Genomic DNA, 24,432 nt, shown 5'->3' with positions numbered 1-24,432 from the left:
AATGCATTGAATTATAATAATTCCAAGATGTTTCTTTCATTCCATTTTGTGTGCTGCTAAGGGACAAACATGGGAGGTATAGTCTGAAAGACTTAATGGTTTAGTTTTAAAACGTTTCAGCTATGTCTGGAGCTTCAGGACAGTGGATCAGGCAGAGCTTAAAGAAAAAAAGTATCTCTTCAAGAAAACTGAGATCAGATCCAATATATCACTAAATATTCACGATTTTCCCATGATTTGAAGTAGATTATTTTAAACTGACACAAAAGTTGACAACAAATCTGTTCTAAACAATGTACCGAACATTGACATGTGGTAATTTACTAATTAGAGAAAAATAGGCAACACTTACTTCTGGAAGTTGTGAAACTGAAATTGTGCAAACAATTAACTGCATTGAATCAATAGTGAAAATTGGTAGACTTCATGTCCCTAGCATTATTTCAATCTGATTCCCCTGAGCCCAGCCAATTTTATGCCTATGAAGTAGCCACTTTTGGAAGCAAATTCACTTTTAACAGGGTTGCATTTATTTAAAACAAAACAAACAAACAAACAAAAAAAATGAAGGTATCCAAAATGAATCCACACCTGAAAGTATTTTCTGAGGGAACTACTCAGCTAAGCTGCGGTATTAATAAGCACAAGCTGGTTTTAAGAATAATTGCTTGTAGATGCCTTTTAAATGATCATTTTACATAAAAAGTTACTTTATTATACACCCAAGTAGTGCTTCTCAAAGGGCAGCACCATTTCTTGGCTGAGGGAGTGTAAACAAATTATCTTAAGGGCTTTTCAAAATGCAACACTATCCACCCCTGGAAAAACTACACTTTTTTTTTCTCTTTTTAAAGCATCCTACAGACTTTAAATTCTAATTAAGTAAAAATCAGTCTTTAATAGCCCACATAAAGAAAATTTCTTCGGGGTCCCCCCTTTTTCTCAGAGTAAAGAGGTCTTGAAACCCAAAACTGAGAAAACCACTGTAGTTTATCCTTAGCCACACATGGTCAGTTTCTGGCTCTGAGCTCATAAAGCAGCAGTGTGATGAAATTACCCATAGCTGCTATATAAGGCCCTGGCTGGGCTGAGCTTGCTGTCCGTTATAGCCCAGGAAGCTGATTTGTGGTGACCTGTTGGACTTGGACGTTTTAGCTGGTTTTCTCCCCGTTTTATTTTTTCCCTTCCCTCTTGTTTCCTTGGTCTCATTTTTTTAGTTAGTGTTATTACTTAGTATTGTAGTTAGCATAGTTATTGTTTATTAGCCCCTCCCCCCACCCCCCACCCCCCGTTTTATTTTTTCCCTTCCCTCTTCTTTCCTTGGTCCCTTTTTTTTTAGTATTATTAGTTAGTATTGTTAGTACAGTTATTACATTTAGTCAGTGTAGTTGGCATAGTTATTGTTTATTAGCATTGTTAGTACTATTGATAGTATATTTAGTCAGCACAGTTGGCATAGTTATTATTATTAGCAGCGTAGTTAGTACAGTTGTTTGTGAGCACAGTTGGAGAGCATCGTTAGTATCGTCAGTGAGTGTAGCTAGGGGGTCACCATGTCACGTGAGTTTACAGACATCCCTGTTGACCAGGAGCCCCCCAGTGCCCATTACGAGCTCATTGGATCCATCGGCGAGGGCACCTTTGCCAACGTAGTGGTGGCCATGCACGTTCTCACGCAGACGAAGGTGGCTGTGAAAATCATCAAACAACGGGTCTCTGACAAAACGCGCAGCTCTCTCCTGCAAGAAGTCCGCTGCATGGCAGACTTGCAGCATCCTAACATCATCCAGCTATTCCACGTGATCAGCTGGGCGGAATCCCTCTATTTGGTCATGGAGTTCGTGCCCGGAGGGGACCTGCTGGACTACCTCCGTGCCCACGGCCGCATGTCGGAGGACATGGCCCGCGGCATCTTCCGGCAGCTGGTGTCAGCAGTGCACTACTGCCACGAGAAGGGCGTTGCTCACCGGGACCTGAAGCCAGAAAACGTGCTGCTAGACGCTCGGATGAATGCCACACTAGCAGACTTTGGACTTGGCGCATCCTCCAACATCCATCAACGCAGCACGTTTTGTGGCACTCTCTTATATACAGCCCCAGAACTGTTCCTGGGCGAAACGTATGACAGTTGTGCCTCGGACATCTGGAGCCTGGGAGTGCTGCTGTATGAGACGCTGACGGACACCGTCCCTTTCCATGCGACGAGCTGGCCAGAGCTGATGATGAAGATAGCCAGAGGGCGGTATGTGGTGCCAAGCTACCTGTCCATTCACGTGGCAAACCTCCTCCAAACACTGCTGAACCTCAACCCTGAGCAGAGAGGCGATCTGAAGGCCATCATGCCAGATCCCTGGCTGAACATGGGCCAAGAGGAAGAACTGAAGCCGTATGTTGAGCCACCCAGTGATGACATAGACACCTGGGTCATAGAAGAAATGGTGAACCTGGGCTTTCGCTATGAAGACATCAAGAACACTCTGTCTAACAAAATAGGCAATAACATCCTGGCCACATACCGCATTTTACACAGAAAAAACTTAAAATTCCGGACTCGAACCATTAAGGTGAAGCCCTTCCATCCTCCTGAGTTCCAGAGCCGCAGCCCCTCCCCAGCCCAGGAGGTTCAATCCGAGTGGTCCATTTGCCAGCAGGCAGAGCAGCAGCCTATGGCCCACGAGCCAGGGCAGAAGGCCCAAGAGTCTGCGGGTCCTACATACATCCAGGAGTACAGCATAACCATTCCTGAGTCCAGGACCACCCCACCTCCATCCAGCCCAGGATCCAAGACCGCCATTCCTGAGCCCAGCCGGGAGTCTAGAAATACCACCCCTGAGCCCTCCCCTCCCAAGCACTGCTGGGGCTCCAGGACCTCCACTCCCAAGCACAGCCAGGGCTCCAGGACCGCCACCCCTGAGCCCAGCCGGGGGTCCAGGACCGCCACTCCGGAGCACAGACCAGGCTCCACGACTGCCATTCCTGAGCACGGACCAGGTTCCAGCACCATCCTTAGCCCAGCCCCCCAATGTCACCCTGGGGACTCTCTCTCCAGCCACAGCACCAGCAGCAGCAGTGGAAACACAGAAAACATCAAGCCGAGCCGGCGGCAGGTGGTTAGGGGGTGCTTCAACTTCTTACGAAAACTGTTCTGTCTGCCTCCAAAGAAGGGGTGCTGCAGACGCAGTCAAGTAAAGCCCCTATAGACTTTTGACAGCAAACGTGGGGCTACAGCAAGACTCCAGGGATGTCAAGCCTGGCTCCCTGCATTTTAAAGGCTGAAATAGATGAAACTGAGGTCCAGGGAGCCTGACCACGTGGTGGGGGAGATCGGCCAGAGGCTGGATGCAAACTGCAGGTCGCAGCAGTACAAGAAATACACATGCTGTGTCCAAGGAGCCGTGGGAGAGAGGACTTGGGCCAGCAGACAGCGGAGATGTGACCAGTGCCATGGCGTCTCTGCGTGGGATTCCCGGCCAGGGTATCTGGCATCGCCATGGCATCCAGCATCGCCGGAGCCTTCAGAAGGACCTCCTTGGAGGACGTCCTGGAGCTCCCTGGGAGACAGGAGGAGGGACCACCATTGCTGCAGGTCCACCACTTCGGCCCCCAGATGGGTGAAACTTCACAGACTGGACTGTTTTTCCTGGGGCCCTTCTTCCCTCCCCTGCTCTGTGGGGAGGGGATGGTTCTTATTAAAGCCCTTGGTTTTCCAAACCTTTCAATAAATGTCTTGCTTCAGAAAGATGTATTGGGTACTCTTGTTTTGCATCCTCCAGTATGAGGAGCGTGTAGTGATGTAATACTTGGACTTAACTGGCACAACTCTGCACCTTTGCATGTTGTACGCTCTTGGTCTTCTGTTCCCTTGGCTTTGAACCCTCAGCTCCCTTGTCCATTTCTCCTTTGTGGCAGGATGGTGTTGCTTGCTCACACAGCACACATGCTGCCTTCTTCTTGTGGATGCTCAATTGGAAGGAATCACAGACGGTCCAAGCCAGTTATGGTGACCAGTCCCCTCTCCCAACCCCCTGCTAGTGATTGGATGAGGCAGGGACTCATGACCTAGTTTTGGCTAATGAGGTATTTCAGGAAGTCCACAGGGGCTTCTGTGAGAGATTCTCCTTCCTGCGTGCCCAATGATGTCAACAGGAATCATCTCTCCTGACCTGTTGGCTTTGCCTCCTTCCACTGTGCTGGCGTCATTCTCAGGTGGTCTTTCCCTTTATGAAAGCAAAGTGGCCACTGACAGCCACAGGGTGATGTCACATCCCAGCAGCGTCCCAACAGAAATAGAGTGTCTCTTCCCCATGATTCCAGCACTGTCTAAACATGTGTATCTTTAAAGTGACATGAGCTGCCAACAGCCCCACATCCCATTCTTCTTAGAGGTCAGAGCATGGTTGGGTCACCATTATTGGTGAGAATGGAACATTTCCCTGAAGTGTGCTGGAGCACGGAGCAGGAAAAAACCCAAAGGTTTAACACTCCATTCAGCACAATCCTTGTCAAGCACTAGATTCTACCACCAGCTCAGCTGAATCAAAGAATGGAGTCTAGAGGAATGGCGGCAGCGGGGTGGTCTTCTTGCGTTCTCCTCTGGAAGGTACCACAAATTGAACATCTATAACCCATCAAAGGACACGCTGCTCATCACACAGAACAGCTAAGAGGCTCCTACGAGGATTACTCGGAGGTGGGCAAACTGGGTGAGCCAGGGAAAAGGGAAGGGAGTGGTGTGGAGATGCAGCCCACATCCGCGGCTGGGAGACGTGGGGGTCCCAGGACACAGAACAGAGATCACAAGAGCCAGGAGATGGGCTCTTTCTCTGCGTCCCACAGCTGAACTCTCCTGCCGAGAGCAGCGCATCCCATGATTGAGGCAGTAACCTCAGCAGAAATCTCCAGCTGGGCCCTAGGTCAAACAAAACAGCAAAAGCCCTACCTGGGCCCCTTCCCCCACTCTCCCACAGCAATCCTACCCCCGCCCTTCCAGAGTCTCAAGCTGGTCCCTGAACTGAAGAGCAGTGTCAGACGACAGAGGAGCTGTAGTGCTGAGGAGCTGTAGTGCTCAGGACCTGGAAAAAGCCGCTTTGCAACAGTGACCTAGGGCAGAGCCTGGGAAGAGTGTGACACTGCTGGGCTGTGAGATGGCAGACACTTCCCTTCCCAGCCCCCACCTTTTCTGGGCTGCTGCGGCAGGACAATTACAGCTGCAGAGACACATGTGGGGTTAACAGCAGATGGCAGAGGCAACTCGGGGCCTTCAGCAGCTCAGAAATATCGAGCCCTCCACACACCCACACACCTCCACTCTTATCCCCCACACCCCCAAGGGAAGAAATGCCTAAGACTCAGCAGACCTGGGCACAGGGCCGGCTGTGGTGCACTCAGCGTGCGTATGTGTAGGCGAGAGCAGACACTGCACTGACTTTGTAAAAACTACCAACCAGTCCCCATAGCCCCGCGCACCTAGAACTGCAGTGCCAGGGTCACTCTGGGCACCAGGTGGCTGGCTCTCCCTCTACAAGACGGAGAGGACTCTTTGTACAAAAGAGAACAACCTGAAAATTGTTTGGTGAGCTTAAGTCAAGACTGGCGCTGCTTTTTTGTGTGTCTGTTAGTATCATTTTTAGCATATATATATATATATATATATATATATACACATCTTCCCCTTTACCTCTCTCTTCCTTTCTCTTTTATTTTCTCTGCCCTACTTTTCTTCCTTCTTTCCATTTTTCTGTATTGATTTGTATTTGTGTGTGTGTGTGTGTGTGTGTGTGTGTGTGTGTGTGTGTTTGATATTTTTGCCTGTGTGGAGTGTGGGTTATCGGTTGTTTTTACATGTGAGTGTATCTGGTTTTTTTCTTTGCTGTTCTTGTTGCTGTTGTTGTTGTGCTTGTTGATTTGGTTTGTTCTGAAATCGCCCTACACCAGGGCCCTACAACACACCCAGAGGCCAACTCCAGACAAAACCAAAGTAATACCGGGTTTGACCTACAAGTGACACACCCAGAGGGAACTCTCTACAGGCACAAGACCTCATGGGGGTCAAGCCTCACCTGGGTCAGCAGCTCATCCACTGTGGGCAGAGCCAATGCTCACAACTAGACAGCGTAGGAGTCAATCCAACCTACTGACAAGCCAAAAGCAATTAAAGTTCAACTTGAACAAGAGAATACACACAACAGTCACTTTTGGAGCACACGCACAGGAGAATAGAGAAGTGGTGCAAGTCAAATATAAAGGACACATACTACATAAGACCCCCCCAGCAATGACCAAGAATCCTAGGGGATCTACTTAATACATTGAAGCAAACACAGAGAGTCAGCCAGAATGGGGAAACAAAGAAACATGTCCCAAATAAAAGAACAGAAGAAACCTCCAGAATTGGAACCAAATGAACTAGAGGTAACCAACGTATCAGAGACAGAGTTCAGAACACTGATGATAAGAATGTTTAAGGAGTTAAGTCACAACATAAGGAAGGATAGAGAAATCATATAGAACAACCAGTGAGAACTAAAGAACACAATAACTGAAACACAGAACACACTTGAAGGAATTACCAGTAGGTTAAATGAGGCAGAGGATGGAATCAGCGACTTAGAAGACCAGTTAGCAGAGATCACCCAAGCGGAACCACAAAAAGAAAAAAGAATAAAAAAGAATGAAAATGGTTTAAGAGACTTCTGAGATAACATCAACCGCAACAACATGTGCATCATAGGAATTCCAGAAGGTGAAGAAAGGGAGCAAGGGATCGAGAACATATTTGAATAATGACTGAAAACTTCCCTAACCTGGTGCAGGAAACCGACATACAAGCACAGGAAGTGTAGAGAGTTCCGACTAGGATGCACCCACACAGGCCCACACCAAGACACATTATAGCTAAAATGGCAAAGGTTAAAGACACAGAGAGAATACTAAAACTAACAAGAGAAAGACAGTGGCTTACATACAAGGAAACTCCTATAAGACTATCAAAAGACTTTTCTACAGAAACTTTGCAGGCCAGGAGGGAGTGGCAGGAGGTACTCAGAGTGATGAAAACCAAAGGCCTACAACCTAGATTGCATTATGCAGCAAGGCTATCATTTCAAATTGAAGGAGAGATAAAGAGCTTCCCAGAAAAGAATAAGCTAAAGGAATTTATTACCACCAAGCCAGCAAAACAAGAAATACTAAAAGGACTTCTGTAAATAGAAGAAAGATGAAAAAAAATCTAACTACAAATTTAAAAATGGCAATAACTATGTACCTATCAATAATCACTTTAAATGGAAACGGATTAAATGCTCCAATCAAGAGACATAGGGTGGCTGAGCGGATAAGAAAGCAAGACCCTTGTATATGCTGTATACAAGAGACTCACCTCAGATCAAAAGACACACACAGGCTGAAAGTGAAGGGTTGGAGTAAGATATTTCATGCAAATGGAAATGAGAAAAAAGCTGGAGTTGCAATACTTATGGCTGACAAAACAGACTTTAAAATGAAGAATATATTAAAAGACAAAGATGGGCACTATATAATAATAAAGGGATCAATCCAACAAGAGGACATAACCCTAGTAAACATCTATGCACCCAACATAGGAGCACCTAAATATATAAAGCAGATATTGACTGACATAGAGACAGAGATCAACAGTAACACTATCATAGTAGGGGAATTTAACACACCACTGACAACAAGGGACAGGCCTTCCAGACAGAAAAGCAATATGAAGACAACGGCCTTAAATGACACATTGGACCACTTGGATTTAATCGATATTTTCAGAGCATTTCACCCCAAAGCTGCAGAAGACACATTCTTCTAAAGCGCACATGGAATATTTTCCATGATAGACCATATGTTAGGCCACAAAACAAGTCTTGATAAATTTAAGAAAATTGAAATCATACCAATTGTCTTCTCTGACCACAGTGCTACGAAATTAGAAATGAACTACAGGAAAAAAACTGGAAGACACACCAATCCATGGAGGCTGAATAACTTGTTACTAAATAATGAATGGGTCAATCATGAGATCAAGGAAGAAATCAAAAGATATCTCGAGACAAACGAAAATGAAAACACGACGACCCAAAATCTGTGGGATGCCGCGAAAGCAGTCCTAAGAGGGAAATTCATAGCATTGCAGGCCTACCTAAAGAAACAAGAAACATCACTAATCAACGGTTTATCTTCACACTTAAGGGATCTGGAGAAAGAACAGCAAAATAAGCCCAAAGGGAGTACAAGGAAGGAGATAATAAAGATCAGAGTAGAAATAAAGGAAACAGAAACCAGAAAAACAATGCAAAAGATCAATGAATCCAAGAGTTGGTTTTTAGAGAGGACAAACAAAATCGACAAACCTTTAGCCACACTCATTAAAAAAAGAGAGGACCCAAATTAATAAAACCAGAAATGAAAGAGGAGAAGTGACAACAGATGCAGAAATACAAAAAATTTTAAGAAATTACAAATTTGACAATCTGGAAGAAATGGACAATTTTCTAGAAGCATACAACCTTCCAAGGCTAACTCAAGAAGAAACAGAAAACCTGAATAGATTGATTATCACCAGGGAAATTGAATCAGTAATCAACAATCTCCCAACAAACAAAAGCCCTGAGCCAGATGGCTTTACAAGTGAATTTTTCAAAACATTCAAAAAAGAATTATCATCTATTCTCCTCAAGCTGTTCCAAGAAATCCAGAAGGAGGGAAGGCTCCCAAACACTTTTTATGAGGTCACTATCACCCTGATCCCAAAATCAGACAAAGACATCACAAAAAAAAAGAAAACTACAGGCCGATATCTCTAACGAACATAGATGCAAGACTAATCAACAAAATATTAGAGAACAGAATTCAGCAATACATTAAAAAGATCCCACACCATGATCAAGTGGGATTCATTCCTGGTATGTGAGGGTGGTTCAACATCCGCAAATCAATTAATGTGATACACCACATTAACAAACTGAAAAATAAAAATCACATGATCATATCAATAGATGCAGAAAAAGCATTTGATAAAATCCAGCAGCCATTTATGGTAAAAACCCTTAAGGAAGTGGGAATAGAGAGATCATATCTCAACATAATAAAGGCCATATATGATAAACCCACAGCTGACATCATACTCAATAGGGAAAAGCTAAAACCATTCCCCTTAAGATCAGGAACAAGGCAAGGTTGCCCACTTTCTCCACTTCTATTCAACATAGTACTGGAAGTCAAGCCACAGCAATCAGGCAAGGAAAAGAAATAAAAGGCATCCAAATTGGCAAGGAGGAAGTAAAATTGTCATTATATGCAGATGGCATGATACTATACTACCAATAATAAAACATCAGAAGGAGAAATTTAAAAAACAATCCCATTTACAATTGCTTCAAAGACTATAAAATACCTGGGAATAAATTTAACCAAAAAAGTAAAAGCTCTGTACTCAGAAAATTATAAGACACTGAAGAAAGAAATGAAAGAAGATACAAATAGATGGAAACACATACCATGTGCATGGATAGGAAGAATTAATACAGTTAAAATGTCCATACTGCCTAAGGCAATATACATATTCACCGCAATTCCTATCAAACTACCAACGACGTTTTTCACAGAAATAGAACATATAATCCGAAAATTTATATGGGACCATAAAAGACCCCGGATAGCCTCAGCAATCTTGAGCAATAAGAACAAAATGGGAGGTATAACAATAGCTGACATCAAATTATACTACAAGGCTACAGTAATCAAAACAGCATGGTACTGGCATAAAAACAGACACATAGATCAATGGAACAGAATAGAGAGTCCAGAAATAAATCCATGCCTATATGGCCATTTAATCTATGACAATGGAAGCAAGAATGTACGGTGGGGTAAAGACAGTCTATTCAATAAATGGTGCTGGGAAACCTGGACAGACACATGCAAAAAATGAAGCTGGACCACCTCCTTACACCATATACAAAAATAAGTTAAAAATGCCGTAAAGACTTAAATGTAAGATCTGAAACCATAAAATTCCTAGAAGAAAATATAGGAAGAAACTTCCTCAGACATTACCCGGAGTAAGATTTTTACTGGTGTATCCCCTCGTGCGAGGGAAGTAAGAGAAAAAATAAACATGTGGGATTACATCAAACTAAAAAGTTTTTTCACAGCAAAGGAAACCATCAATAAAACAAAAAGGGATCCTATTGAATGGGAAAAGATATTTGCAAATGATATATCTGATAAGGGGTTAATATCACAAATTTATAAAAAAACTCACTCAACTCCAGAAAAACAAACAACCCAATTAAAAAATGGGCAGAGGACATGAAGAGACATTCTCTTAAAAATGACGTACAGATGGCAAACAGACATATGAAGAAATGCTCAACCTCACTAACCATCAGAGAAATGCAAATAAAAACCACAATGAGATACCACCTCACCCCAGTCAAAATGGCTATCATCAATAAATCAACAAACAACAAGTGTTGGCCCGGATGTGGAGAAAAGGGAACGCGTGTGCACTGTTGGTGGGATTGCAGATTGGTGAAGCCAGTATGGAAGACAGTATGGAGGTATCTCAAAAATCTGAAAATGGAGCTACCTTATGATCCAGCAATTCCACTCCTAGGTATCTATCCGGAGAAATCCAAAACTCTAATTCAAAAATCTTTATGCACTCCTATGTTTATTGCAGCACTATACACAATAGCCAAGACATGGAAACAACCGAAATGCCCATCGGTAGATGACTGGATTAAGAAACTGTGGTACATTTATACAATGGAGTATTACGCAGCCATAAAGAAGAAAGAAATCTTACCATTTGCAACAACATGGATGGACCTAGAGAACATTATGTTAAGTGACATAAGTCAGCCAGAGAAAGACAAATACCATATGATCTCACTTATATGTGGAATCTAAAGAAAAGAATAAGTGAATGAACAAATCAGAAGCAGTTTTGGAGGCATAGAGGAAAAACTGAGGGTTGCTAGATGGGCGGGGGGGTGGGGATAAGGGGGAAGGTGAGGGGATTAGAAAGCACAATCGGTAACCACAAGATGGCCACGGGGTTTTGAAAATTAATTTGGGGAATGTAATCAATAATGTTGTAAAGATTTTGTAGGGTATACGATGGACACTTGTCTCATTTGGGAAACTACCTCAGGGATGATGTAGATGCCTGATCACTGCACTGTACACCTGAAGCTGAACAATAATGAATGCCAACTATAATTTTATATATATATATATATATATATATATATATATATATATATATACACACACATATATATATGTATGTATGTATGTATGTATGTATGTATATACTTACAAGAAGTGAGGTCCAGCATTAGGAATAGACACAGTGGAAATGTAATGGCTCTGTGCGATGTCAGAGGGATAGTGGATGGGGGAGGGGGGTTCACACAGTGTGAGGGATACAAATGATGAACATCTAAGTATTACTTTGTCTTGTGTACCTGAAACTAATAAAACAAATAAATAAATAAAATGTGGCCTTTTTATTTTATTTAATTTTAATTAAATTTAAATCACCACCAGTGGCTAGTGGCTGCCACATTGAACAACACAGCTGTGGAGCACTGGTTCTCAACCCTAAGGTACATTAAACTTACCTGGGCGCATAGATGCCCAGGCTCCACCTTAGATCAACTAAATCAGAATCTCTGAAGGTGAGCCCCAGGTATCAGTATTTTAAACATTTGCTAAAGGCAAATTAATTAAATTATCTAAGCCTCAGGAAATTAATTAATTTCCTCATTTGTAAATAAAGAAAATATAGAACCTACCTCATATGGTTTTCATATGAGAATTAAGTGAGATAAAGGTTAGCTGCTATTATCATTATTTCAGAATAATTTTACTGCTATGTACATTTGGGGGAAGTCATAGTTTGAAAAAACAAAGCATGCTCTTAATGGTGCATCCAGAGATGCTTAATAAATACTCCTCAATGATGAAGATAACATCTCCACGTTGGCTTGCCTTCGGGAAACCATTTGGACAATGAAAGCTATTAAGGACAAAGTTGTCCAAGAGAAATTATCTCATTGCAAAAGTCTCTACAAAATGCTAAAACACAGAGCTAATTCTGGAAACTTGTGAAGAGCAACTCTTAAAATTATATGGACAGGAAGGAGAATTTACACTTTTCTTCCTGCACTACCTCCCAATAGGTAGTGTACAAAAAAAAAAAAAAAAAAAAATTTACAGCCACTGACTCGGAACACACAAGACAGCTCTAAATGCAGCTTCAAGGATGACTATCAGCCATGGAAGGAAGGAGAATATTTTCTTTCTTTCAATGTTTTACGAAGTCTCTGATTCACCCTCCTACTGTAAAAGATTAGAAAAATCTATATGAATTCATAATCTTAATACAGAAGTGGCCTGAAACAACAGCAGCACTTTTGCCCACTATCAGCTCTCATGAGCACCCCTACTATCCAGATTGTGATCTCTAATTCCTTGGAAGGTAGCGGGTTTCATTTCTTAGGACAGAAAATTCAAAACCAAGACACATTCCAGAATGTAAGAAGTAATGGTGAAAGTAACTCCCAATGACCAACATGTGACAACTGAACATCAAATATTATCATAGCAGCATCATTAATATAAATATGTGGAATAAGCTGAGTTTGTATAAGGCCCTGAGTCTATCAGTATTCCTTTTATCAACTTTGTTTTCTGGAAAATTACACTCTCTATTATAGAGCGAGCCATACAGGGATTAGACTAGTTGTCCCTTCTCCATCCCTACTTTGCTGAAATGCCTTTTTGTTTGTTTGAGCACAAAGGTAAAAAATAATTTTTGAAAAGCAACTTGGGAAATACATAAACTGGCACCTTATTAGTCAAAATCCTAAAGATTATTTCTCTGGCTTGTTTTGGCCTAAATCTGGAAGCATCCCATTTGAAGTCATCTTAGTTTTTCATTTCAAAGCTGACTGTGAAGAGCAGGTTCATTTTCTACTCTCCTAGATGTTTCTGAGAAAGGAAAAAACAGACTCTTTCACATCGCATGCCAGATATACCTAACATTTTGTTAAACAAAACATGTCATAGATAGCCCATTTATAAATTAAAGCTGCTACTATTCATGAGAAACTCCTATAGGAGTAAAATGAAAAGGAATAAAAGCTTCATAGAATAAAAGCCTGAAGTGACTGTTTACATCTAATAGATTCAAAGTGAAGTCCTAAGGAAGAACCTATCCTGGTCTCTCCACATGAGCCCAATTACATCCACATTCTAAGCAAATTCACTCTACCAGTTATTTCTCTCTGCTCTGTATTGTCATCTTTTCTCTTGGCACTAGATACCCCGTAAACATTCAAACATACCATAGTCTCTACCATCTTAAAAATAATATTGCCTAAATCCTACTTCCCCTTCCAGCCATTGCCTCTCTCCTGTGTACAAAGACTGCTACGATTTTTTTCAACTCCCACATGCTACTTAACACATTACAATGAAAATCGCACCTTAACAATTAGTAACCACAAAACTGACACAGGGATACGAAAGACGGTTTGGGGAATATAATCATTTGGTAGGGTATCCAATGGACACTTGTCCTTTTAAGGAGACCACCTCAGGGATGGTGTAGGTACCTGACCACTGCAGTGTACACCTGAAGCTGAAGCTGAATAATAATGAATGTCGATTATAGTTTTTATATATATATATATATGGTCACAGGATGTAGAGTACAGCATAAGGAATAGAGTCAGTGGAACTGTAACAGCTATATACGATGTCAGAGGGGTAGCAGAAGGGTTATCATGGGTATAAATGTCTATTACATTGTTTTGTACACCTGAAACTAATAATTTTAAAAAAAAAATGCAAAAAAAAAATCTCACCTTAATCACCCAACACAAACTACTCACAGATTCCTCCATCCTGCCAGACCCAAGGGACTCTACCTCTCACTACCTATTAAGTTAGCCACTCTCTCCTTTGTGAAATTCCCCCTGCTTTAATAACTCCCTCTGCTATAAAGCCACACTGGGTTTTACTCCTTTCTCTCTCTACACATTTGTTTTCCTTTTCCTTGGGATGTTCCACCTAACCTTTATATATTTTTGTTCCTAGATTTTATAACTAAACTTCTTCCCTTTTGACCCTAGACCCCGCCCATGGTTTCAAATGCCAGCTGTAGTCTGGCAACTTCTCCATTTATTCATCTCCAGTCCTGACCCCTCTTCAAAGCTCCAGATCTCTTAGTTTACACATCTAAAAAAAAAACACCTCATGATGTCCCTTTCTAAGGCCCACCAAAAACACTACACTGTTCACGCATTTGCTTATGCCAGAAATCTGAGAACCATTCCTCTCCATCTATTTTATAGCAAAGTCTTCTCAGTTCCCTCTCCAAAATTCATCTTAAACCCATCCAATTCTCTCTACTGCTACTGCCTACACTAGTTGAAGCACCCTCATCTCAAATGTATGACTACAACCTCATCCTAACTGCTCATCCCCCAACTCTTCCTCCTGCCTCCTCCAACCCATTCTTTACACAGCAGCCACAGTGATGTTTTAAAACCACATATCTAATCATGTCACTTTCTGCTTGCAATACTTCAGTAAAGGACCATCAGGAATTCCAAACCAACAGATGAGAAGTTGTTGGAAAATAGGATAATCAGAGTATGATGCCAAAGCATCACCTCACAGATCACTAACACAAAGGTCAGAATATAACTTTACAAGGGAGACAGACGGTGGTTACCACTTAACCAAGGAACCAAATGTAGCATCACCAATATTAGGACATCCTGACATTACCCGCCTCCTGATCTGGTACAAATAACGTTCAAACATCACTTATGAAATATTCTTACCAAAAGTGTTTAACTTAAATCTAACAATGCCTTTAGGACTAACTTCCCATTTATAGGAAATGTAGAGGATAGAGAAAAAAAGTTAAATAATTTCAGATAATAATAATAATTTCACAAGAAAACAATTAGACAAATCCAGAATGTGGAACATTCCACAAGGCAAATGGCCCGGACTCTTCAAAATGTCAATGTTGTGAAAGGGAAAAAAAAAAAGAACAGAGGATATGAGTTGGGAACTTGTCTATATTAAAAGAGACTTCAAAGATATAACCAAATGTAATTCACGAATCTTGATGGGATCCTGACTTTAAAAGTTATATACATACATACATATAATTATTTATATGCATACACATATATACATACATATATATTTTTAAATAATTATGGAAATTTAAATATTAAATAATTTACTAGTTAACATAATTTATTTCTTTCAGTGATAATGGAACCAAGGTTATATAAAAGAATGCCCTTAATTGAAGGAGATACATGCTGAATTATTTAGTGGTAAAGTGTCGTGATGTCTGCAACTTACTGTTTGTTTTTTTTTAACTTTCTTTTTTTTAATTTTATTGGGGAATATTGGGAAACAGTGTGTTTCTCCAGGGCCCATCAGCTCCAAGTCGTCCTTCAATTTAGTTGTGGAGGGCGCAGCTCAGCTCCAAGTCCAGTTGCCATTTTCAATCTTAGTTGCAGGGGGTGCAGCCCACCATCCCATGTGGGAAGTGAACCAGCAACCCTGTTGTTCAGAGCTCACGCTCTAACCAACTGAGCCATCTGGCCACCCTGCAACTTACTTTTGAATGGTTTAGTCAAAAGGAAGCAAATGGTACCAATACGTAAGGAGAATGATAAAGAAAATACTATAAATGATACAACTGTTTAAGTAAAAGGCACACTGATGTTCATTATATTCTTGAACTTTTCTGTGTGCTTGAGCACTCTCAAAATAAAATGTCATAATAAGAAAAAAGAAAAAACCTTTAATGACTCCTAGAAGGAAATATTAAATCTTTCCCCGGTCTGCAGGGCCCTACATGACCTGGCCCCTGCCCATCTCTTCCACTTCCTCTTACAATACTCCCCCCATTGCTCTCCCTACATCCTTCAAGTCTCAAGTGAAATGTCACTTCCTTCCCTAAACTCCTCAAGACTGGTTTATGGAGGGCCTCATGAGGCTGAGGGAGACCTGCAATGGACAGGGAGGAAAATGGGATGAATTATGAAAGAGTGAGGCAGAAAAGCATGTAATTTTTATGATGAAGAGCAGGCGGGGATGTCTTGGAGGAAGGGAGAAACAGAGACAGACTGACTGACTTAGAACATATTCGAAGATACTCCATTATATGCTCTCATGGCTTCCTACAACTCTCATTCATAATATTTATCATGCTTCTATTTAAATAAAATGCATGTACTTATTTAGTGTGAAAGATGCACACCAAATAGTAACCTCTATATTAATACAGAGTAGGTCAGTTTTGCTAATCACTGTATCCCCAATAGCTGGCATACAGTAAGTGCACCATAAATGCTAGCTTAATGAATACCAGATAATTTTGCTTTAAAGGAATACAATTTTAGTCCAAGTGCTACTTAACTCCACTTAAGTCTGGATATTAAAAATGACTATTACATTTAATTATTACAGTTGATCGTTTAGATAACTATTAAGGTTAATCAGCAGTCCTCCCCCAAGATTCATTCATGTAATCATACTCCTCTCCTCTCATTTTCAGGTACTTGTTTTTCCCCCCTTTATTTTATCTATGTACAATGTACAATTTTATGTCAAGCTTTGATTGCTAGCTCAGTAGGTTATAGCTTGGCTCTTAAAGTAGCCAACTATATAGATTTAGAACCCAAACACATCAGGTAATCCTGATGCAAAAAGCAACCCCATTGCTGTGTCATTTGGTAACAGATGAAGTAGGTGAGAAAATGGAGATTGATTAAATGAGAATCCATGCCCTCTATTAGAACAATAACACAAAAAATAACTAGTAGAATAACAACCCTGTGGACTGCAAAAATGTAAAATTACAGTGGAGAAGATAATCTGGTATATAAAACTCCGTATGATCACTTCTGTAAATGTGTCCATATTACATTTCACTTTCAAGATCCATATAGCTAAATGGCTAAATTTTATATAGAACTCTAGTTGAATAAATTGATAAATGCAACCCTTGTTCTACCTGTATGGTTGGTAAAAACGCACAGAGTCAGGTATTTGGATAATTTCTCTTGGTCTTGAAGATTATCACATCCAAAGTTGACAAGCCTAAGAATATAAAAGATATGAAATTGTGAATGCATTTAAAAATAAATTCCCTCATAAAGGGTAGTAGCCACTAAAATATACCCACAGAAGTAGAGACATGAAAAATTTAAGTAGAGAATATGTTTGGTTAAAAAAATTCTGTAAAACAGTGATTTAAAAAACTACATGGTACATAAATGGTATGGGCTGGGCAACAGAGGAAAAAATATATTACTTTCAGCTTACATTTTTATAACATTTTCTGATTTAGAGTAGTGCATATACTGTTTCAAAATAAGTACAACTGAATATTCATATATGATGAGATAAAGCTAGTGAAACACTTAAAATTTTAGGATTATCATTACTTTAATTCAAGAAGACTTCCATTTCTTCTAGGCACTATTGGCTTTAGGTGTATTTTTTCAAAAGTGTTTCATGTTTTTACTACATTCAAAATAGTCTGGGGGAAAAAAGTGACTGTTTGTGTAAAGAGGAAAATAGAAAAGAAATAAAGCAGTGGACTCAGCTGAGCTACAAGTGGATTGACCTGTGACATCCTCTTTTATTGCAACAAGAAGAAGGTTTTGATGTTTGATTCTAAATGTAGTTCTCTCTGACTCATCAAATTCTTTATTAAATCACAGGGAGAAGAGCACTTCCATAGATCAAAATAAATGGAGATGCCCTATAGAAATAAATGGCCATAAAAATCAATACTCTTGACTTTGCATGGAAAAACCCTGTGTTCATGCTTGATAAAACTGCTTAGAGTCCCTATAGAGAACAGAAATACAAAAGAAGATACACACACACACATACACCAAATTATCCTTTTATCTACATACCCTAGATTAGATATAAATATAATCATTTTGCCCATGAGTATCTATAAAAATTAATAGTAATCTATGAATAACTTACTTAAATCCTGAGTCACTTAATGATATGTCCAAGGGTGCTTCAAACTGTCAAAAAATCAGGAGAAAACAAACAAAAAATGATATTACTACGTGACAAGAGTTCTGAAAACCACAGCAAGCCTGATAACACTGTAATTACCTAATCATGAAGAGCACATTTAACCATTCTCTTCGCAGGTTATTCCCCAAATTCACAGCACAGAAATTACATCAAGAATATTCTGGAGTTTACATACAATCACAAGCTCAATGTATATTTATTTCTCACAGAGCTAATACTTGGCAAACTTTGCCTCAGATTTGAATATCATAAATGGGTTGTATGATAAACCAATTGGAACGAGTAAACTTTTACAAGACACAGAAGACCACATAAGGAGGGAAGGACTGTGTCTTCAGAAGGACAGTGGCTGAGTCAAAAGAGAGGGTGGGGCAGAAGAAATAAATGAAATTCTTACAATGGTATGATACCAATCTACATTAGACACCAATATTAGTACTAGTCAAGAGGAAGAAGAATGTACTGTCCATCACAAATAAAACTATTTATCATTCCTCACCGCAAGGCTAGCATTACAAATAGATTTGCAAAAGTCATGCTAGAGTTTTACTAATTAAACTATACCCTCTCACTATTTCCCTTATCCTCAAATTTATCAACCTCACAAGTCCTCTGGCATCAAATGACTTATTACCACTTAAAGACCACACCTATTACCTTCTACTAATCCTCACTTTTGTTTCTTTAACGAAAGGCATTCAGTTAGCAGAAATTTTCTGTATGTGCTCTTCTAATGTCCTATATTAATTGCATTTGTTATAGAGTTGAAGCCTCAAAATGGCGAGGGCCATTTTACTTGCTCAAACAAGTGACTGACACGTCAAGAATGTTAAAATGCTGTTTATGATAACAAATCTCTTTAGAAGGGGACAACGTGTTATAAAATTTCCTGTAGCCCAATCATTCTCTTGACTTACCATTAAGTTAAAGTTCTCATTAGCACAAAACTGGATACATTTTAAGATACTCCTTGATTTCTAAAAGAGGAAGTAGAATGACATATTAGCCCAAAAAATCAACGAAAACACTAGTTAAAAAACAAAAGAGCAAGAGAAAGAGAGAGAGAAAAGGAAGTAGCCAAGAAGCAAACAGTAATGAAAATCTTTTCATTATATAAAACACAATGTTTTAATAATTGTTTCATTTTCCAATTACAGTTGATATACAATATTATATTAGTTTCATGTGTAAAACATAGTCATTAGACATTTACATAGCTTATGAAGTGATCACCTCGATAAATCTAGTACCCATCTGACACCATACATAGTTATTACAACATTATTGGCTATATTCCCAGTACTGCACTTTACATCCCTATGACTGTTTTGTAACTACCAAGTTGTACTTCTTAATCCCTTCTCCCTTTTTACTCACCCTCCCCAATCTTCCCCAGCTGGCAACCTGTTTCATTATTTTTAATAAATCTTCCCCGACTGTCCCATCAATGAAAATGCAATGATTAATAAATTACAATTATATAATGTCCAAATTCCATTGTACCTATAAAAAGGAGGACAAGTGGATTAGTTTTTACCTTCAGGTCAATGTAGTATAATCTCTGCTCTGACATATCCCACTGAGCCCAAACAAAGTCCTCTGCTACTCTCTCTCTTGGGAGGTGGCCAGAATTTTTGATCACCTAGAGGCCATAAGATTTCGGAAATAAATAACTATTTTAAAGGAGAACAGATCTGGAATTCACTATTATTTTGCATATTCTATCTTTATAATACAGGTAAATATTTCCATAGTTTATTTTTAGCAGCGCTCCTCCATCCCACCCCCACAACACATGCACATGGAAAGTCTTCCCAGAAAAGATTTAAAGCACCATTTCCTTACTTGCTCTTCCCAACCACTTTATAATATACTATTTTATTCTACTCCTAGTTTAGCAGACAGGCTGGTGTTGCTGAGTGAGGCAAGCCACACCTAACACCAATTAACAGCTAGGTTAACAGAAGATTCAGAGCTTCCTGTTCTGGACATAACCCACTCAGGTCTCTGCCAACAAGAGACCTTCACAGAGGCTGGGATCCCAAGGAAAACCTCAGCCCAAAACAAAGGCAAAACTCTCCATCCCTGTATTCCTATGGTGCTTCTATAAGAGTTACATTTTAATTAACATCCAATGTCTTGTTTCTAGCACGGAATAGTACTCAAGGAACACTTGTTCAAAACAAGGGAAATGAGGGCGGCCTGCCGGATGGCTCAGTTGGTTAGAGCACGAGCTCTCAACAACAAGGTTGCCGGTTCAATTCCCACATGGGATGGTGGGCTGTGCCCCCTGCAACTAAAGATTGAAAATGGCGACTGGACATGGAGCTGAGCTGCGCCCTCCACAACTAGATTGAAGGACAACGACTTGGAGCTGATGGGCCCTGGAGAAGCACGCTATTCCCCAATGTTCCCCAATAAATAAAAAAAAGAAGAGGATGCGAAATGAAATAAGGTATATCAATTGCCAAGGCTATCACAAGTTTAATACAAGGCATTAAGAATTCACTTGCCTCAATGCTTATGGTATATAGTGTAAGTAATCTATATTGGGACAATGAGTAAAAAAATGTAGACAAGTTGAGGTAGTAGAAATGAAGAAGAAGGAACACGAGAATGGTCCATTTTCATGCCCCAAATCCCCTGTATCCTAATTTCTCCACTGAGGCTAACTTCGAACTTGAGGGAGGCACAGAGCAAGCAGAATTATGCACCTCTGTTTCTGGCTAGCCAAGGTCCACCACATTTAGAACGGAGGAAAGTGATACTAGAGAAAAGACCCAAGCATGCCTGTCTGTCTCTAAACCTTGGAAAAGCCATCTTGTTTCCACTTCTCTGAAACGTGTTAGGTTGGGGTAGGTTTGGGAACTCTTTCCAATGAAGGTATATACTGACAAGAACCTGAGTGTGGCGACTGAGGTTTACATGTTAGTTTTCTCCTTCTCTGGAGCTGCCTCAGCTCTGTGAGTCTTGGTTGCAGCATTCTCTGTAAAAATGGGGATGATTACAAAGCCACCTTTATCATGCAGGGATGTTGTGAGGGATATGCGGAACCACCCACTGCCTTAAGTAGGACAGTCTAAGCCTTTACGCATGAGGGCAAAAGAGCCCCACAGAAGGACACACATGGATGAAGGAATGCTGAGGCTGCACTGTCTTGGCCAGGAGAATCCTTTCTGGGCTGCTGACAAGTGACTTTGCCCTCACTCTCTCTGCAGTGTCTTCCGGGCTCCCAACCCCTCTTCCAAACAGCCAGTTCTTTGTGCCCATTCCCAGTTTTCCGACTCCGACTTGTTTATTTAACACTCTCCTCTAAATTTCCATCACTGGCTTTGGGATTCTTTTTTGGTCTTTCCTCTCTGGTCTGATCCTTTTCTGACCACTAGTCCTGACCCTGCCCTGTCATGCACTTAGCCACTGGTGGCCCAGAGCTCCAGCCACACATTTTCTTCTGGTCATTTTCTAGCCTGGCCTCATCCTTTGAGGCAATCAATAGTAGATACATATTAATAAGTGCCATTTTCCATTTCCATTTTGTTCACTTAACTTTAAAATTAAAACCTTCAGAGAAAGACTATTTTGATGTAGACTATTTAAATATTGAAGGAAATCATTGTTAATATCAATATCTCATACACATCTTTAATATCTCATACAAATTGTCAAGAAAAATAGACAAAGGATACAACTAAGCAATTTTCAGAAAAGCAAATTCAAATAGCCAATAAACATAGTATGTGCTCAAACTCATGAATATAAAGGGAAATAAAAGCTAAAATAATAATGATAGCAACTTACACCCATCAAATTGGAAACGTTTTAGAAAGACAAATATACCTATTAGTGGTACAGATAAAGGGAAAGAGTATTGTTACACTTTGGTTGTAAAACTGAATTATTACCAATTTTTTGGGAAGCCATCTGGCAAAATCTGTTGAAATTTATTAAAGTATATATCCACCAATTATATATCCCTGAAGATTTAGCCCCAAGTATGTATGTACCAAATATGTGAAGCTATAGACACAAAAACATTTGAGACAATTTCTAATGCAAACAAGTGAAAAAAGAATATTGGCCATCAAGTAAATGTAATTCTGTGGGAAAATGGATGAAAAACTGTGTACTTCCATGCCAGGGACTATTATATACTTCTAAAGAGAATGAAATGGAACTATTCTAGTTGACTTGCAGATAATTCCACAAAGTTGAATGAGGAGTGAATAAAAACAAACCCAGGGGCGTGGGGGTAATAGATACCGTAATACAGGTAGAGAGAAGAATATGAAAGGAGAAATACCAGGTTGTGAATGAAAGTTAAAGGTGAAAAGAAGAGGGAGAATGGAGAATAGGGGAAACAAAGGAAAGAAAATAGAACTACTATATAAAACCACAGCACATATGCTATGATCTCATTTATTATATGTATGTATATGTATCCAAGCATAAAATTTAGAGAAAAAAGTTATATCTCTATTTGGTAACCTATACAGATACCCTGATATATTAGGTAAAAACCAAAAAAGAAAAGCTGCAAATTAATTTATATGTTATGATTCTATTTTGGTAAAAAACAACTGAATCCTTGTATATGTGCATGGAGCAAAGTAAAATGTGTAGAAAGAGTTACACAAAGCTGTCATTATTATAATAGTTATCTCAGGGGACTGACGTCGGGGGCCGGGGGAGGGGACATTTAACCCCTTCACATATCTTATATTACTTCACATGCTACAATAGCAAGTCTATAATTTGAAAGACATCAAATAAAGAAAATATTATGTTTCTGTAACATTAATCTATCTTTAACAGTCTAGAAATGTCACCATTTGTGGAAAACACTCTGAAGCAAAAGGAATTTCAAGTATTTACCACTTTATTTCCATCTTCTTGGATGACTTGGATATGAAATTGTTCAATATCTTTAAAAAAACAAACAACAGAAAGATAGATTTTAACCTTCATGAAAAACATGAGTATGTTTTTCACCTAACCATTGTGAATAATTTTGTATTAAAAAATATGCAGATTAAATAACTGGCTGAAAAATATTATCATAGACAGAAATCTTACAGTAAAGGTTCAAAACACAACTCCCCTTTCTCCACCCTCCCTTTACAGTCTGTTTCAAGTCCAGCATTTACTCTGCTCCCAATATCGACAACATATGAAGCGTTTAACCTTTCTGCTCCCCTGGGTTCCCTCAACAAGCATTTGCCTCCCCTGTACCATCAGTCTTATAGGCAGCTAACACAGGCTCATTTGACAGGGTTACCATCAGTTTCCAAATACCAGATACCTGTTTGTATGAAAATATTAGATAGAAAACTCATTATACAAATCATTATACAAAAATGCTCTGGACGAAGCATTTTTATAGGGATCAATTTCACATTAGCAAAACTCTAAATATTTTGGGTCGATTTGTAGGTGGTCCCTTTTTCTCAGTAAGGAATTTAGATTCATTCCCTATACTTATCTTCTGCCAGTGCTAGATACAAAAAAGTGAGACAGACAGTGGACAAGAGCACAGGAATGGAACACAAGACTCAGGCCTGTTCTCCCAATTATAAATCAGCAGTTTCATCTTGTAGCAGGAAAGACTGTTTAGTAGATGAGATCCACTAGTGATGTTCGTCCTTTCTCCTCCCAGCCCCCAACTTGAAAATATCATTAAAGGATGTCGCAATCTTATTTACCTCGACCTGAATTTGGCTATGTTAGTACGTGTCCTCAAGTTCTGTCATGGATTTCTTCTAGCTTCTAATGCCTTCCTTTGTCTCTGCCTAAGCCTCTCTGCTCACATCATGGTTATCCTGTGACGCACATCCTAAAAACGGATGGACTAAAGAAGGCAAAACTGACGTGCACAACTGTTCTACAAACATCCTACCATGAGACAACATTGGAAATCCACAGACGCAGGAGCCCATCATCCCCAGGATGAGGGAAGAGCAGATCCTGAGGGATCAGCAAGTCGGGGCTGAAAGGAAAAGCCCTTCCACAGGAGTCCTAGGTCTCAAATAGACACCAAAGGTGAGAGGACGCTCAGCATTGGCGAGTGGATATCTAGAAGGTTCAGTCATGTCCCACACTTCACTAGATGTGCCCTTCATGAAGTCCCCAGATACCACCTGAAGATGCACTTACATTTCTCTTCTGAAATCAGTAACAGATGGTTCTCTGGAAGAGGATGACTGTCAACATGTGGATAGAGGAACTGCAAAAAGGAAATTCACCAAAATCATAAGCAACTACTTTGCCTACACAAATATTCCAGAAGTTGTGTTTGAATACCAT

The 24,432-nt window shown here is 40.0% G+C and overlaps 2 protein-coding genes across 5 annotated transcripts in view; one reads left to right on the top strand and one right to left on the bottom strand.

Moving 5' to 3' along the window:
• GSAP (gamma-secretase activating protein) overlaps positions 1 to 24,432 on the bottom strand; it is a 101,140-nt gene that overhangs the window by 52,988 nt on the left and 23,720 nt on the right. For 3 of the 4 annotated variants that reach the window (XM_019744568.3, XM_019744569.3, XM_019744570.3), the window contains 6 exons: positions 24,283 to 24,352; positions 23,005 to 23,054; positions 19,670 to 19,774; positions 19,050 to 19,109; positions 18,073 to 18,116; positions 17,084 to 17,169 (listed from right to left, as the gene is read on the bottom strand). In XM_019744568.3, coding sequence (XP_019600127.2) covers positions 17,084 to 17,169; positions 18,073 to 18,116; positions 19,050 to 19,109; positions 19,670 to 19,774; positions 23,005 to 23,054; positions 24,283 to 24,352 — 415 coding nt within the window. The remainder of the gene's footprint in view (positions 1 to 17,083; positions 17,170 to 18,072; positions 18,117 to 19,049; positions 19,110 to 19,669; positions 19,775 to 23,004; positions 23,055 to 24,282; positions 24,353 to 24,432) is intronic. The other variant, XM_019744572.3, reaches the window with a different exon arrangement.
• LOC148758365 (serine/threonine-protein kinase MARK2-like) lies at positions 1,339 to 4,802 on the top strand. Its single transcript, XM_088797599.1, has one exon. It carries the CDS (start codon positions 1,554 to 1,556, stop codon positions 3,198 to 3,200), a length of 1,647 nt encoding a protein of 548 aa, XP_088653725.1. The 5' UTR covers positions 1,339 to 1,553; the 3' UTR covers positions 3,201 to 4,802.

Source organism: Rhinolophus sinicus, chromosome 4 (genome assembly GCF_057876585.1).
Source record: "Rhinolophus sinicus isolate RSI-liver-muscle chromosome 4, RSI-T2T, whole genome shotgun sequence".
NCBI classification, from domain to species: Eukaryota; Metazoa; Chordata; class Mammalia; order Chiroptera; family Rhinolophidae; genus Rhinolophus; species Rhinolophus sinicus.
Note: the sequence above shows the minus strand (reverse complement) of the source record. Positions and strands in the feature narration are given on the sequence as shown.

What these genes read in the sequence shown, in the direction of transcription:
- LOC148758365 (XM_088797599.1), top strand. Translation starts at nt 1,554, where the DNA reads ATGTCACGTGAGTTTACAGACATCCCTGTTGACCAGGAGCCCCCCAGT.